The sequence below is a fragment of the Ciconia boyciana genome, chromosome 7 (assembly GCF_034638445.1).
Source record: "Ciconia boyciana chromosome 7, ASM3463844v1, whole genome shotgun sequence".
NCBI classification, from domain to species: Eukaryota; Metazoa; Chordata; class Aves; order Ciconiiformes; family Ciconiidae; genus Ciconia; species Ciconia boyciana.
In genome coordinates, this window is record NC_132940.1 from 53,279,168 (window position 1) to 53,296,083 (window position 16,916).

At 50.3% G+C, this 16,916-nt stretch overlaps 2 protein-coding genes across 3 annotated transcripts in view; one reads left to right on the plus strand and one right to left on the minus strand.

The window, feature by feature from the left end:
* The window catches only part of ATP13A5 (ATPase 13A5), a 34,030-nt gene extending 31,713 nt beyond the window's left edge, over positions 1-2,317 (plus strand). The window contains 3 exon segments of the mRNA XM_072868494.1: positions 337-425; positions 1,283-1,363; positions 2,117-2,317. Coding sequence (XP_072724595.1) covers positions 337-425; positions 1,283-1,363; positions 2,117-2,317 — 371 coding nt within the window.
* Positions 2,318-4,499: 2,182 nt separating this feature from the next.
* Positions 4,500-6,800, minus strand: PLAAT1 (phospholipase A and acyltransferase 1). Of its 2 annotated transcripts, none has more exons than XM_072867134.1 (4): positions 6,626-6,800; positions 5,794-6,009; positions 5,333-5,601; positions 4,500-4,945 (listed from the first exon to the last, which is right to left on the minus strand). In XM_072867134.1, the coding sequence occupies exons 2-4, from the start codon at positions 5,915-5,917 to the stop codon at positions 4,844-4,846; spliced, it is 495 nt and encodes a 164-aa protein (XP_072723235.1). In that variant the 5' UTR covers positions 5,918-6,009; positions 6,626-6,800; the 3' UTR covers positions 4,500-4,843. The 2 variants fall into 2 exon arrangements, with proteins under 2 accessions (XP_072723235.1, XP_072723234.1); XM_072867133.1 differs by having other exon boundaries at positions 5,794-6,012.
* Between the last annotated feature and the right edge of the window lie 10,116 nt (positions 6,801-16,916).

A 16,916-nucleotide genomic window follows, 5' to 3' on the forward strand; every position in this document is an offset into this window, starting at 1 on the left:
CTGAGCACATGGAGGAGTGAGCGCAGGGAAGGGGTGCTGGTGTGGCTCACAGCAGTGCCCTTTCGAGGCAATTTTCTGTGGTTGTGTAAGAATCAGAATGTGCCAAATCACTTGTGCAACAAAAACCAGTGTAGGTGGTGAGCTTTGCAACAAGCTGCTGGGGAGTAGCTCCTCTAGTTTCAGTTCCACAATTCTTAGCGGGGAAAAAAAAAGAAAGGCATTTTACATGATGGCAGTTTTATAGTATTAGCATTTGATATTCCTGTCAGCATATTTGCAGAGTTTGGTCACCAACCCCCCTCCCTCCCAGGGCCACAAATGCTCTTCTTTCCCTAGATGTATTTTCAGTCCTCCTGGCCCTCCAGCTTGCAATCTGCCTCTTCCTCTTCTTGGCCGACATTGATGCTGTGTACAGCGGCATGCAGGTAAGTGCAAACGGAATGTGCATTTCCTTTTCATGCCACATATTTTGCTGGCCCTTTACCTAAGCATACAGAGCAGAAGCTACAGCTACAGTCATCTTGGAAATGAATTTGCTGATCTGATGCTGACTGGGCAACCCTTTCAAACTTCTCTAACATCCTTCTGACAAGGGCTTGATTAATGAGGTAGTCCTCTTCTCTAGAGACTGGGTGGCAACAGGGAGAAGAAAAAGTGCTTATAGCTTGCTGAGCTTTTCTTCTTAACAGAAACGCACAATGTGGTTTTGCATGTTGGAGGAGGCTTGTTGGCCGGAGAAGCGAGTGGGCAGGGATTGCTGCTGCCGCCCCACCACCCCCCTGGAGCACCATGAGCTCACGTGGGGCCATGGCTGCCTCGGCCCTCCGGGCGCTCAGCCAGGGCACAGTGCAGGAAGCTGCCTCCAGCTGTGCTGCCCAACGTCGGGAATGGCCGAGCCCCGCGGCTTGTCCCTGGCCATGCTGCACGGGATGGATTCGGGTGGAGGCCTGGCGTTAGGGTGGGCATACAGAGAGGGAGAGGAGCCACACATGATGCATTAGCTGCAGCTCCCCAGAAGTGCGCTGGATCCTGCCCCAGGCACCTGATCTGCAGGTTTCAGCGGTAGCTTAAGTAGCGGAGATGAGTTAGGCAGCTCCGTGCCGTGGGGAATCTGGCACCAAACCTTCCAAGATCTCTGTGACAAGGAATTACTGTCACTTCCTACTGCCTCCCCCATGCTTGCCACTGGGAAAATGTTAGTCAGCCTCTCAAATCATTAGGAACAGATGCAAATCTTGGCAAGGCATTTAAACCTAATTGCTGTTCATGTCTTTTCCAACAGTTTCTTTGCACTCCTGTGATCTGGAGAGTTTACATTTTACTGATGCTCTTAGTCACCTTTTGCGTATCTTTTTTTACGGAGGTGAGTGAATTTGTTTACTGCCTGTTCCCTGGGGTTAACAGGAGCAGTGTCTGGTCAGGTCTTTCTACCCCCATTTGCAGCAACACTCTCTTCCCGCAGAAGCATAAACCCTCAGGCCTTTTTTTTTTTCCTTAAGACTCAATGTGTGTCAGTCAAATCCATTTTATGCAGCCCCAGAGGTGATTTAGACCACATCTCTTAAGCCTTTAGACATGGAGCAAGCTGAAGTGCAGCTGCCTGTGAGGAGCCCGCTGTCCTGGCTCACAGGGGAGCAGACCGCAGCACGGGTCAGGCACTTGGCAGTGATTTTGAAACAACCACTTCCCTCTTGTCCTACAATTAACCAGGCCAGAGACCGCGCTGGCTTGTGCCATTGGATATTGCAGTAAAGACTAAGCCCTGAAGTGTTTTGTGGGTCAAAGCTGGCTGTATCCAGCATGGAGTATTGTCCCCTGCAAGGAGCAGCAGCGCCCAGTTGTCCCACAGCCCCAGGAGGAAAATCTTGCCCCTTGATTATCCCCTTGAGCTAAACAGACTGAGATCAGTGTTGTCCTGATATAACTGAGCAGAGCCTTCCTGTGGATGAGGAAGGTGGCATTTGGCAGCCGTGTTACTGAAGGGGAGTGCACGCAGCCGCCCAGCGCCATGGGGCTCGGTGGTTGCACGTGTAGCAAGGGATGGCTTTTGTCCCCGAGCGGTCCTCCCTTCCAGTGAAGAGCAGCAGCACTGACCCTGCGCCGTGTCACTCCGCAGGATGTTATCTTGCAGAACAAGCACATCTGGCTACTGATTAAAGCCTGGTTTGGGTACCAGTCAAACAGCCAGTACCGAAAATGGCAGAGGATGCTGCAGAGGGATCCCAACTGGCCTCCCATAAATGCAAAAGACTTTGCAGCAAAAAGCACAGATGGGATTTACATTAACCCCACCTACGAATACACTGATGAGGACTAGGCGAGACCCTGCAGCTGCCATGGGGCTGTGCAGTGCTAGCAGGCTCCCCGGCTTGCACTGTTTTCATCCTTTGATGTGCACCAGATCCAGATGGTTGAAATCCCTGCACAAACCCATCCATTCAGGGGCTGGCTGGGCCCGCACTGGCTGTGCCCCAGAGCACAGGCAAGGATTATTCTCTTGGTTGCTGGTAAGACAACAGCCTTGACTCTACTCCATGGCAACAGCAGGTCATAGGCCTTGCCAACCTCTCCTACAAATGCTCCAAAATACTGAATACAGTGAAGTGATGGCTTCTGCTGCTCCACATCACACTTTCACTCCATGTTTCAGCCACTGCTCCACTAAATCCTGTCAATGTACCCACTGAGCTTGATGGAAAGGCAGTCCAAAATAAGTGACCTCATCTTGACTGCACAGAGGAGCATGCATACGATTACAAAATCCTGAGTTAAACGAAATGCTGCAGCTTCCAAGAACTCCAAGAAAGTTCCACAGATAAAGTAATTCCAGTTTTCTTGCATCCCAGAGTGAGTTACAGATATGAGAGGGTGCATACGCTGCCCTCACCCAGCTCTCCCTTGCCAGTTCTTGCAGACATAATGCTCTGAGTACAGGAGAGGTTAAAGCTCACAGATTGCTGTAAGACCCGGCTGGGAAGGCTGGCGAGGATATGCCCCACTGAAGCTTGAGGCAGAGGACAGCACAGCTGCTGCACACACAGAATCCCCCAGTTTGTGCTCTGCTGCTACCAGGTCCTGGCCCAGGTTTGGTGTCACACAGCAGAAAGCAGGGCCAGGCCTTGGCTTCTTGCTTTAACTAGGTCAAGAAGCAGGGGTTTTAATGTGCTCTGGCACACAGCTGCTGGACAGGCACAAGAAGCTGAGTCCCTCTCCACTTCCTCTTTCATCTTCAAGTTGTTCAACCACCTGAATAGTTTAGCCATGAAAGAACTTCTGATTACATTTGCAGGAAGCAAAAAAAAGGACTTTCAGGTTCAGTTTTATTATAATATATTTTCCCATATTAAAAAAGAAAAACTTTATTTAAATGTAATAAGAGGGCACTACAAAATATGACCAGAAGTCTTGGCTTTGTTATTTCAAACATTGAAACAACGGATGTTTAAAAAAAGCTTCTGATCCCATTATGTACATGTTAAAAGCAGACAAAAATAGCAAGCATCTTAGACAGCTCTTTTGCTCTCATCTCTTCTTTCAGTCCAGGCAGTTGCATGTGGTGAAAGCAACCCAGGATTTAATTTCTTACATGTGGTCTGCAAATAACATGGTTCCAAGCACGCAAGTCAGATATTCCTGGTAAAGAGTAACAAATCACACTTTTCCAAAACAGTTTTCTTCTAAGACAAGCCACATGTCAGCTTTGTGACAAGGAAATACGGGGTTCTGCAGATTTGGAGATGGGGCATAGGTGCTGCACAGCTCACTCTCCAGCTATGTTGCCCACAGCACTGCAGGGACCCTGGCTTTGCCTTCCTGCTGGCTGGAGAAAGATCAGTCTTGTGCTGGGGCTACAAACTGCTTAAACTGAACTTCTGGTCACTGAGAAGCCAATGGCCCTAGCTCCAGGGGGCAAAGGCTCCTGGCTGTCCTTGCAATCCACGGTGGTCTTTCTTTAAACCTCAGTGCTTTGGCAGCCCAAGGAGTAGAATCACAGAATGGGTTGGGTTGGAAGGGACCTTAAAGATCATCTAGCAAGCTTGGTTAGGTCCAATACCAACAATTACTGCACTTACAGGGATGAAGAGGGAAATTCAGTGGCACAGTCATCCCAGCATAGAACAAACAGCTGACAGAGAAAAAGCTAGCTGGGTTTTTTGTCAGACCCACCCCAGACTTAGGGTCTGCTGCTCCCAAAAGGAATCAGAGAAGCCAGGGAAAGGGATGCTTTCCAGGCAGAAGAAAACTGAGCAAAACACCACCATGCCAAAAACAGAACACTCATTTAAAACTGAGGGATACAGCCTGTAAGACCTGCCCTTCTTTCCTACCTCCCACCCTCGCAGGAGCAGCTCAGTTTAGGCACCGCAGGCACACATCCAAGACACAGCACGTGCCTTGTCTGCCCTTTCGCAGGCCTGGAAACCTGGGGTTTTCCACTTGTACAGGCCCTCAGCTGGAGGACGCACAATAAACTCTCAGCAATACTTTTACATTATATATATTTTTTAATTATTTTTTTAAACAGTTAAAATACAGTATTCACAGAAAGAGCCCACAAGATGTAGCTGATAAAAAGAGGTGGTGCGTAGAAAACCTGCACCAGCCCTCAGCAGAGCACCAGGGGTGCGAGGATGGAGAATTTGCTTGCAAGCACTCCCAGACTACAACAAAAGTCATTGTGGGCAATGAAATAAAAGCAGATGTGGCAAAGAGGCTAGTGCTGCTCTCAGCAAGGGAAACAGACTTGTTAGTAAGTCTCCGGGGCAGGTGTGGCCACAAACTGTCCTGGGTCTCGCCTGGCTAGGGGCTCCCTGCCCGACTCCAAGCTCGACCCTGTGGCCTGTCAGTAGTGTTTCTCTCTGGATCTGCTCCAGAGCAAGCCCAGCAAGGAGAAGGTACCGGCGGCAACTGTCGCAAACCCAACGGCACCGACTACTCGTGTGGCCTGCAAAGGGGAAGTAAAACACAGGCTGGAAACATGATAGGCTTTTCTTTTTACCCCCGGGCACTCTGATGAAGAGCAGGCAGGGATAATCAAGGCAATTAAATGAATGAGAGATACCCGCTCTATAAACAGAAGGGGTAACACCCAGGCTTTTACCCTTAGGCTGTGGCATTCAGTAAGAGGGCACTATCAGGGTGCAGACAGACCACAGTGAACCTCCTGGTCCAGGGTCTCCAGTGAGGCCAGAAGGAGTGATGGTTTGGACCCCATGCTTGGGACTTTGCTGTCTCCATGCAGTGTGCATGCTGTGCCCTAGTCCAAGGGCTCACACAGAGCAGCAAGTAGGAGCGCTGTGAGGCATGCAGGGCCTTATCCCATGTTACTTACCTGGTCGGAGACCCGCTCGCCGTAGCGGAGCAGCGTCACGAAGTGCTCGCAGTTGTTGCCGAGCACGTCATAGGACACCTCCTGGTCAATGAAGTACTCAGCGCGCCGGATGATCTCCTTCACTGGGAGAGGAGTGTAGGTGCCGTCGTACTTGTTGTTGACGTGGTAGTAGTCGTTTCCCACCACGTCCTTCAGGAGCTGCATCTTCACCCGGGCCTTTCTGCTGAACACTGACTTGGCGCTGGCAAACTTGGCTGCGGACCCTTCATCTGGGTAAGGTAGGGACTGGATGAGCCAGGCAGGCCCTGTCCGATCCCTCCAAGACCTCAGAGGGGTTTCTGGCTGGTTCCTGGAAATGCCATCTACACACACAGGGTCCCCCACCGGCCCATGGAGGGAGACAGGGTTCCCGAGTCACCCCAAAGCCTCCTCTGCACCCTGCTGGGCTGCAGCAGCCTTACCTATGGGCGTCACATTGATGATGTACCCGTCCCCCAGGTAGAGGGCCCAGTGCTGGTAAGCTGGCCGGAAGATCTCGATCAGGTCCCCGGGCTGGGGGTCGCCGGGGTGGGAAGTAGCTGCCATCTCAAGAGCGTGAGGTCAGGAACTGACCCTCTTGCTGGGCAGGCTCAGCGCAAGGCACAGCGGAGGGGAGGTCTGGGACGTGCACAGGGCGTCTGCTGAGGATCGCAGGCAGGGAGATCGTCAGGGCCTGGCGCTGGCACACGCATACCGCATGAGGAGCATCGCCGGGCGGCACCGGCCGCTGCTGTGGCGGTCCCCTCTCTGCAGGGCCCTGGCTAGGGCCAGCCGGTCCCGCCTGCTCGCGACGGGCTGGCGTCCGGTAAGGAACGAAATCGCCGCCCCTCCGGCCAAGGGCCGCGGGCGAAGGGTGAAGCCATTCCGGGCCGGCACCCAGCTCGCAGCGCTCGGCCCACCCCGCCGCCCGGCCCCTCCCGGGCCTGCGGCCGGAGCTGTTCCAGCCGCTCCCCCACCGCAGGACACCGCCGGTCCCCTCCCGGCCGTGCTCCTTTCGGGGCCCTGCTTGTGCCGGTACCGGGCCAGCTCCGGTGGAGGGCGACAGCTCCCCGGGGGGCACCCGGAACCCCTCCCCATGGCTGGTTCCCGGGTCCCCAGCCCCTCCCCAGTCTCTGGGGCACCTCCGGGAGCTCGGCAGACCCGCGCCCGCCGCCGGCACTCCTGCAGCCCAGCACCGGCACCCCGGAGCGGGCCGCGCCCCGCTGGCAGACGCCTGCCCGCTCCCCCGCCCCCCCCCCATCGCGCCCCGCTCACCCCCAGCGCCCGTCCCGCTGCTGCCGCGGCCACGCTCCGCCCGGGGGGGTGGGCGGCACTGGCGGAAGCTGGGCCGGGTCCTGGCTCCTTCCGGCCGCTGTAAAGGGCGAGGAGCCGGGCGGCTTCTGGGCAGGCGGCGTTTGCACCGTTCCCGGGGAGCTGCCCGGCAGCCGAGCAGCCGCTCTAGAGAGTGTTGCCAAAACCGCCCGTCGGGTGGAAAAGCTCGTCCTGCCCCCGGGGAAGGCGGGCCACCGCCTCCTCGCCGGGAGTACACCTTTCCCCGGGCAAGGGCTGTGCAGGGGCCGGCGGGGTGCTGCTGCTCTCTTCCCGGGGCGAAGTCCAGCCGCCCTCCCCAAGGCTCCTGGCTGCAGGCAGGGCTGGGCGCGGCTGGACTGCCAGAGCCCTGGGAGATACTCACCCGGCCCTCCTGGGAACCTGCAAGTCTTTCCGTGGGCTCGGGAGCTCAGACCCCAAACCTTCCCCCATGCATGGGATGAGGCTCTGAAGTCAGCACAAATTCAGAAAAAATACCCCACGCAGGTGAACGAAGGCTCAGGCGAGGGCAAACCTTGCCTGTAAAGAGGACCCTGACCCTGGGCAGCTGCTGCTGCGCTGCCATCCTGGGGAGGGTGCGGGAACACCCTTTCCTTCCTGCACCAGGAGCTCATTTGAGACGCTCGCAGCACTCACTTGAGCGCTCATTTGAGACCTCTCCCAGCCCTCTGCCAGGCTGCCCCAGCACCCACCGGTGCACTGGGATGCTGCCAGCCCTGCTCACCCCCTGCCAGGCTCTGTGGGCAGGCTGGCCAGCCCGTGTGGGAAGCGAGGCTGGTGTCCGGCAGGATCAGCCCCGCTGCTCTCCAGGCTCAGATGCTTCCTCCGAGCACCGAGGCCGTCCCGCACGCACATCCCGCCTGCGCTCGGGGGAGCCGCCTGCCGTGGCCACCACGGATGGGGAAGGAAGGGCTGCTGCCCTTTTTCTCCTTTAGAAAACAATTTCCCAGCCCCACTTTTTTGTTGTTTTTTGAAACGAAGGGTGTGGGGGATGTTGACAGCAGGAGCAGCAGCCCCGGGGAGCCGGGAGCTGCCCCCGCGCCGCAGCTCGCACCACCTGGCACTTGTACAAGACTTCGTCTTCAAAGCCCTGGGCAGACAATGGCCCCTTTCAGGCCCCACGGTGCCTGGAGCCGGCCGGGGCCCCGGCCGTGGTCAGTCCGCCTGGCTGGGGCTGAGCGGCGCGGGGCTCGGCCCCGGCTCCGGCACGGAGGCGTGCCTGCCCCCGGTGCAAGGGGAAGGCGGGAGATGCTGGGTGCTGTGGGGGGATGCTCCTGCAGCCCGCACCCCAGCTCCTGGGGGAGCAGCCATCCCCCTCCTCCTCTCCAGCACCCTCCTTGCTCACCGCGGCCCTTTCGGGCGTTGCAGCGGCCGTCGCCGTGGCATCTCCCGGAGGGGCTCAGCGCTGGAGCCCCGGCGTGGCCCCGGCTCGGCCTGGCGGCCTTGGCCGCCTGGCTGCGGGAGCCCACGCCGGCAGCTCTGAAGTCAGACAAAAGCAAGACCGAGCAGAATAGAGGGTGGGGAACGGCCCGTCTCCTTTTTCGCCCCAGCCCCCTGCCAGGGGATTAATGGCCGGCCCGGAGAGCGGGAGAACCGGGCTGGGGCTTGGCGGGAGGGCAGCAAGGCAAAGCACTGGAGCAGCACGTTCGGTGGCCGGCTGGTGCCCCGGCGCCTGCCGCCAGCCCTCCCCAGCTCCTCCTTGCCGTGCTGGCCCCAGCCCGTCAGGCTCTGCGGTCAAGCGTCTGTTTCTGCCCTCGTCTTCATCTCCTTTTCCTAAGCCTGCCACGGGCTCTCGTTAAAGCTGCTTGCTGGGGACTCATTAAATTGTCAGGCTCAGTGAACTCGGATCAATTAAAATAAAGCTGCTTAGCTCCTCTGCCCTCTGCTTTGCTGCAGTGTTGCCCCGCTCTCCTACTCCTGCCCGCAACCCAGCCCAGGCAGAACGACGATGACTGCCCCAACCCGCAGCACGTCCTGGAGGTGTGCTGCCAGCCCCAGGTCCGTCTCTGCCATAGCTCCTGGCCCACGTTAGCACCTCTGCCATGACTCCCAGGGCCCTGCCAGCCATGAGGGTGGGCTCCGGTGTGTGGAGCTGGGGCAGCTGTCCTGCCGAGCCGGGGGGTGAGCGAGCATCTCTCACCAGGAAACCTTTCCTGAGCGAAAGGCAGCACAGAGCTGCCGTTTCGCTTCTTTGCTGGCGAAGGGAAGCAAAGGAGATGGAGCTCAGAGTAAACCCCAATGGACATTTTAGGGCAGAGAGATTTCTAGGATGGCTTTTCATGTGTCTTTCATGTTGTGGCCTGGGAATTTCCTTCAGGACATCGGAGAAGTCTCCTGATTGTGCCCAGCAGGAGTCCTCTGAGCTAAGGGGTGGGCAGTGGCGGCAGCCTGAGCACAGCTGAGCAGGTACAGCTGTCTGCTTGGCTATTGCCAGCGCAGGATGCTGAAAAGGAGAGTTCACTACCAACAAAACTGTCCTCTGGGTGAGTTGAACTAAGAAGTGTATTTAAAGCCCAACATTTCAAAAGTCAGGTCAGCAAGGCAGTTGATTTAAAAGATCAGAGCAGCAGAAGATTTATCATCTTTCTGGCTTCCGTTGACATGAAATAATTCGGTGGAGCACTGAATTGCGATGCTGCACTCTGTATCAACTCCTGTTTCAAGTCTGAAGTATTTGCAGGGCTTTGCAGTGGAAAGCCAAGGCAATTCTTGAGGTGTTGAAATAGCAAGGTGTATCCATGGAAACCCAGAAATCTGCTTTACCTGGGCACAGCTAGGCCCTGTTGCTTGGGAGAGCCTGGGCTGGGATCCTGCAGGGTAGGGGCTGGCCCGTACTCCCACCGCCTGCAAGGGGAGGTGAGCGTGGTCAGCACCACTCAACATTCACAGAATCGCACTGTTAGCAAGCACGAGAGCGCAATAGGAAGCTGCTGCTGAACAGGCAGGAAAGATGCTTTTATAATCGCGGTGAAATTCCAGCGTGAGGTTGACAGTTCATTTGTGCACGAGTAGGTCTCTTGCACCAATTCATTTTCATTATGTAACGAGGCTGAAAGCCCCTTCCCATTCACATCGTCTCCAAAATAGCTGTGTTGTGCATGTATGGACAGTTGTCATGTTCTTGAACGGACCGGAATGAAATGCCTTTTATCTACCTAACTGTTCATGGAGGTTACAAATACTTTTTTTGCTAACAGCACACATGAGTTTATGGATACAAGGGGAAGGAGAAAGGGTAAGTAAATAATAACCAGCATTATGGCCATAACAATGGGAAGCCCACACTGTTCCTCATCGTGATCAGAAGTGAACCTGCAAAAAACTGGAAAGGCATCAGCGAAGCCTTAATGTTGCATTTCTTATGTCTCAAGGCTTCATTCATGGCACTGGAAATTTGTGCAGGGCTTGTACAAGGCCCAGGCAGTGCCTCGGTCCCCTGAGCCTTGAGAGTGGTCTGTCATGGGGTAGGTGTCTCGCACACTGCATGTTATTAGGCCTTGCCACAAACACCTTTGATCTTCTGCTGTAGCGGGGTCCTTAGCATGGTCTGGGACTGAGCCAGTGCGGATCTCTACCCCTATTCATCGGAGTGTGGCAGCTTCAGAGTTTGCAAAGACCCCAAGGAGAGTTTATGACAGGATCTTACTCTTTAGAAAGTTTTTGTTATGCTCTTGCTTAGCCCCCACAGGCCAGGGGCTGATGACAACTCTACTTCTTGTCCACTCCACCCTGACAGCAAGGAGGCAGCTCTCCTTCAAACAGTCACTTCTTTCAGTCCAGCACTCCCAAGGGGGACAATGGGGGTCATCCTTTTTACTACACCTGTCACCAGGTGAGCTCAGTGTCTTCTTATGTATTTCTCTCCTCACTTGGACATGCCTTGCCAGAAGAGGAGTAAGAACTGTGTCCAGTTCAGTCAGCTAATCCCCTCCCCATGAAAGGATTTGGGTAAGATGATCTCGTGAAGACCTGCCTGGGATGCTATAATTAATTCTGACTGCATCAGTCTATGGTTTGTACATCTATCAGAGGTGTGTATGTGGTGGTGTGCAGCACACTTGTGCTGGCAAATTCTGTCTGGACTTTTGTGTTTTTCAAACAGCCTCTGAAGAGAACACAGTCTCTTATGTGAGTTAGGACATATTTCAATTTGGGTCTACAACATGAGATCTGAGAGATATTTTAGATGAACAATTTCAAAGGTTTTCAGCAAATGCAATGATTTATTTTTTATTATTTCTTCTCAAAGTATTAGACATACTGTCAAAATACAAGAGCAGAAAGTAATACAAATGAATTGGAAAAATATTGCTAACTATAGGTGTGTATTTGGGGATTCATGTCGATCAAATGCAGCATTCACGATGCAGCCATAATCTTGCTCATGTACTCTGTCATCCAATACATCCCTGGACTGTTTCAGAGAAGAATCCCTTGATTTCACAGATGTATCCCTCTTTCTCTTCCTTCTGTACAATGGAAAAAAAAAAAGAACAATAATTTCTATTCTTAGCTGTAGAGAGAGGTCAAATAATGGTGTGAGCATGAAGTAAGTAAGATTTTGGAGAAGCCCAAGCTTTGTGATAGTGATGCATATGCCCTGTGTAAAGGAAATGGCATATGTTCATTTCTGTAGAAAAAGCTAAGTTTTCCCTCACATTCCTCGAATGAGATCCTGAATGCTGTGGTTCCTTTCTGGTCCTGCAGGTATGTGACTAATGGGAGTTTTGAGGTTTACAGGTGCTAAAAGGGGTGTATGTGTCTTGACTCTGCTGAACGTAGCAAAGCTGGGAAAAGCCTTACCTGTACAGGTACACTGCCGAGGAGATGAGAATGACGATAACAACTACACCCGCCACAACTCCAACAATGATGGCAACTGTATGGTCCTTAGGATCCTCTGTGGGAGGGTAAGAAGAAATAAGAGCCTTGTCAGTGAAAGCTAACCATACTGTGAACAGAAATTTTTTCTCAACCCTTGCCTGTCTGCTTGGTTTATACCGTGTTCTCTGATGAATGTGGCTTTCTGGAGTGGTGTCAGACCCAGGTCCTGTATGCTCTACAGAGCCCTGCAGTCATGCCTTCTAGCACCTCTCCACTGGGGGATCTGACCCCTTCTTTCTGCTTGGATGACCACAGGCTCTCACCCACTGAGTTACTAATTTACAGCATGGAAAGGAAGAGCAAGCTCAGTCTTCTCCATAATGACACCCATTTTTGAAAGTGGTGTGTGTCATGCAGACAGTGAAATCCAAAATAGTTTTATTACCTATCTTTTCAGCCTCGCAGCTTGGTCCTGTGTACAGTTCTGAACATTCACAGTAGAAGTGGAGAGAGGTGCTGCTGGTAGTTTCATAGCAAACTCCATCATTCTTACAAGGATCTGGCATACATGGTCCACCTAGCAAAAAGAAAAGAGAAACACTTCAGACTCTCAGATAATCCAACCCTGAGAGAACTGTTCTTGCTTATATTACACTGACTCCTAATGCTGGACATCCCCTGTATTTTAAGGCACATTACCTGTACTTGACAACAGGAATAAGGAAAAGAAACACTGCTTCTACAATGAATCATCAGAGCAAGATCCCCGATACACTTTTCTTCTGTACACACTCTGTTGCAACTATCCCCAACCCAGTGATGTCCTATAAGCAGTAAGTCAAGAATTCTTAGCATCAAAGACAATGTGATAGTGGTTGACTCACTCCTGTAGCATCCACGACTGTAGTTTGAAATGCCACAGATTTCATCAGATCCACACACTATGTTAGAGCAGTAGACAGTGGAGCTATCTGTGCACTGGCATCTCTGAGAGCAGTCATCCGTGGTGAATATTTCTCCAATCTGGAAGACAGCAGCTAAATTTTAAAAAATATCAAATAAAATCAGCCAGAAAAACAATGAATGGAGCACTGGGGCCCCATGCTACTCTCTCTGATGCCTTCGTGATGAATGGCAACAGGGCAGATTTTTTTTTTTTTTTTGTAGTTTGTACAAAAAAGAAGGCAAGCAGCTTACTAATCCAGCTCTTTGAATCTCAAGGATGGCCCAAGAAAGAAGGCAAAAGAAGAGTTTGGGGTATGAGATCCTAGCCCCAGGTTAGGTACCTGTGCAACCAACAATGTCTAACTGTTGCTGGAGATAAGAGAGAGTGGCAGATGCATCACATAATGCCTCCAAGGCAATGTGGAAATGCTATGCTCCATTTTTCTGGCAAGTGCCACCTGTTCATAGTAAGAGTCTCCTCCCATAAAACAATCTTTACTGGCTTAGGCCTTTTCTGTACCAAATCTCTAGTGTTAAAACAGAAATCTATGAGATTATGAAGCTGTTCTATCCTGCAGCAACAATGGAGGATTCTCTGTATTCCTCAGAATCCAGCCTTGCTTGTGGCTCTCTTCATGTCATAGCCAACTCTACACTCTCAGCTCTGCCTATATCACTCTTCACTGAGAGGAGAGGGACCACAGTGACTGACAGAATTTCTCTGTAACTGGTATGTTGTAAACTTTAGAGCCTATGAGGCTATTATTTAGCGTAATAAAGGTGAAGAAGGATTAACATGGAGGTCAGAATGTAATCATATACTTTCTCCAAGTGCCTGCCTTGAGTATTCTGGCAGGCAGAGTTTCAGAGACAGACCAAGTGATCTGCTCTCTCTTCCCTTCCTCCAGAGACCAGAATTTTATTAAACAATTGCTCTTTGTTTCTAATGCAAAATTACATGCTGAGGAGAATGAGGAGATTGTCAAAATAATTAGCAGAGGAAAATATTGTTTGGTGCTGTGGGAGCTGTCTGACCCACAGAGAAACTGTACCTCATAATATTTGTTAAGGTACGTGCAGCCACATTGTTTGTAAGGCACGCAGTCAAAACCACTAAGAACATAGCCAGGGAGACATTCACAGCCTTCAACACAAGGTGATTCGCACTCAGAGGGGCTGGTCAAGTCGCTGCAGGATGCTGGGCATGCAGACATGCATGAGCTGTAGTTGCTGTTGGCAGGACATGACATACCTGTAAAAATAAGGAGACTCCGGTTATAGCAGGCTGCTGTGCATTACTTACTTACACAATGCCCTTTGAGATCCAGGGAGCGTCACCAATTTGTAGGAGGCAATACGATGAACACACACACACAGAGATGTGCATACACATATAATACTACTGGAGTTGTAAGTAAAGCACTCCAAAGTCAGGAAATGCATCGTCAAAGCTATTTGTATTCCTGGTGTTCACTGATCTCAGATAACTTCTCACACATTCAGGGTAGCCATCCCTGCAAGTACCAGAGCTGTTTCACAACTCTGGGAACTGTGTTTCACCAGGAATACAAAGTCATCTAACCATGGGTGACGCAGGGGAATTATGGTTTGATGAATGTCCCAACTAGAAAAAAAAAATTAGGAAGAAAAGGTTTGAGATTATTATAAGTTTTATTTCAGTGTTTTTTAATCTGAAAGATTTGGAGTTTTCAGCCGAATCTTTTTCATCTTGAAATGTCACAGGCAAAAAAGAGAATTAGTATATTTTGTAGATTTAAAAAGAGATTGAAATGAAATGTTTTTCCTTTAGATTTGTGGCTTGTGATGCCAACATTTTAACTTCTTTGCCCAGTTGGGAATGGGGACGTTTTCTTCTCTCACAAAACTTCTGACAACAGGGGAGCTGACAGCTCTGCTTTCCTAAGTAGCTTTCTAAGCTGGGATCTAAATGCGACAGTCAGCATAGGACAAAGAGAGACCAGAAGAGCAAGTGTGCATGCTAAACTGTGAACAGTGATTGAAGCGTGAATCAACATGCTTTTTCTCCCTGAGAAGCTTTGATATATGGTACGTCTAGGAAAAGCCTCAGATCTCAGATTCTGAGAGTCCTTTAGGCAGAAACCATACTTTCTGGTTCTTCCTGTGCTTACCACAAACTGTATGTTGCCTCCAGCCGTCCATAGAGACTCCTTCCTGCTGACAAGCCAGCACGTATTCCTCCAGACTGCGACATAAGATAGCATCCTCATCTCCTTCCACACACATATCAAACAGGCAGCTCCTATGTGCAACATGAGAAAGCATTAATTCCCAATACCTTTGTTATTGTTTATTTTCAGCTGCTTTTCTGCCTGACTGTGAGTTACTTCCATTTTCCTGTACCTGGCTGACAGGAAAACAGAGGAATTAAAAAACCCCAGCCACATGATTGGGAAGATCAGATAATTTGTTGTGCAGCTGCTGCTAACATGCGAGGTATTCATATATGAACAAGCAATAAACAGGTACTTGACTGCTTGTCACAGTAAGTTATTCTTTGCTATCTGCTTCTGTTTTGGGCTAGCATGGCTGCATCTTGCTTATAGAGTGCTTTTTAGCACTGCTAAGTCTTATAGCTGGACTACACACTTCTTTCAATACATGGGTGCCCTCCCCATGTCCATATGCCTTGAATATTGACACAGAATTCTGTTTTACCCAGTGTTTGTTTGCCAGTGCTACCTTCTCAGCTTTGCTCATCATCTGAATATCCATGGTCTGATTTTCAGAGGCACTGAGATCTGAGATGAATGGGATCTGCAAGTGTGCAGCACCTCAGAAAAATCAGGCAACCACTAAGAAAGTAGAACAGGCTGCCCAGCCAAATGCTAGAGTGAGGAGAAAAGTAGGCTTATGTTAAGAATCAGTATATATAAAATGAAGCCAGCGGTCCAGTTTATCTGGCTTAAGATACCTTCACATTATTCTCACAGCTAAGAGGGACTTTGAGGTGGGCATTATCTATCTTTAAACATTAGGTACAACTATATGACTAAAGAAAACTGGCAGCTACTTTGCAGTTTTGTGACTGATGATGGATGAATGATGAATGTGGGGATGAATCAACAGGTTTCATACAGCTGAAAATTAGGTGTGTAGGCACTGTATATGTAGGAGGCCAGAGCAGCCTTGAAACACAGCAGAGTGAACTTTTTTAAAGATACTGGGTTAGTTACTCTTCACTAATCTGTTTTTTGCACTTCTCCATTGAAGATTCAAGAAGTGTCACTGACAGCTTCAGCCTTTGTGGCTATAGCATGAAGGCTAGGTTTTATGAAGCTAGAATTGCTAAAAGGTACTAAATTCTCACTGCCAGGTACTAAATTCTCACTGAATGTACTAAATTGCCAGGTACTAAATTCTCACTGAATGTGGACGAGAACTGTAAGCACACTGGAAATCCCAGTCTACAGGTACAATGCTTAACACTGCTGCTTTATCTGTGTATGAAAAGAGGAAAGCTACTTCTAGAGCTAACAGAAAAGCGAAACTCTAAATAGATGGAAAGACAGATCATCACAATTATTTAAAAATAAATATGGGGATTTAAACATATCAATAAGGGAATCACTGGGCCCAGTTCTCCAAAAACACGTACTATCCTCAGTTCCTATTAATACCCTGGAGACTGAAGAGGCAAAGTCCTTGTCAGAAACTAGCACCAAAATGATTTTGCAAATGGGGAGAACAACTGTCTGCAGCAGACACTTACGTGAAATAGAAATTTGGTGAGACCATAGAATGACACTTTACAAAAGGACCATTTGAGTCAGTCAGGATTTGACATCTCGAAGTTCTGTTTTGTTGCCCCAGCTGCTTTTTGTTGCAGCCTTGGAAGAGACCTGGATCTGGTTCCTCCTCAGACTCATCTTTTGACTTGACATCTCGTCTGTAAATGAAGTCATTATGAAACCATCAGTCCTCTGTACATTCAGCGTTCATGGTACTACTCTCTAATAACACCACAAGAGTACTTCTGCTTTGTGGTGTAAGTGTAAGCTTATTTCTCTCTCATGATTTATCCTGAATTGGAAGGAGATAGATAAAGCAAATCAAAGATGTACTACAACACTTCCTACCATCTCAGAGATTTATGGGTATTTAAATCAAAAGGGATATCTGTAATTATCTCTTTGGAAATTCTGCATGGCACAGGCTTCATCCAATGCCTCCTTTATCCAATCTATTCAAAACTTGAATGTTAGTCGGAATGATGCAGCTGGAATAGGCCACTATTTCTTGGACATATGCTCACTTTCACTGAACAACTGGCTGTGTGCCTAAGCTGCCAGAATTCTCCTGTAGGCAGAGCCTCCAGAGCCCCTTTATGCTCAACACTAGCCTACGTACTGCTTTCTACTATTCTGGCAGACAAGTTTTGTCAGCCAAAGTATATCCTGACAGCTAATACAATTCCACTTACTTGCTG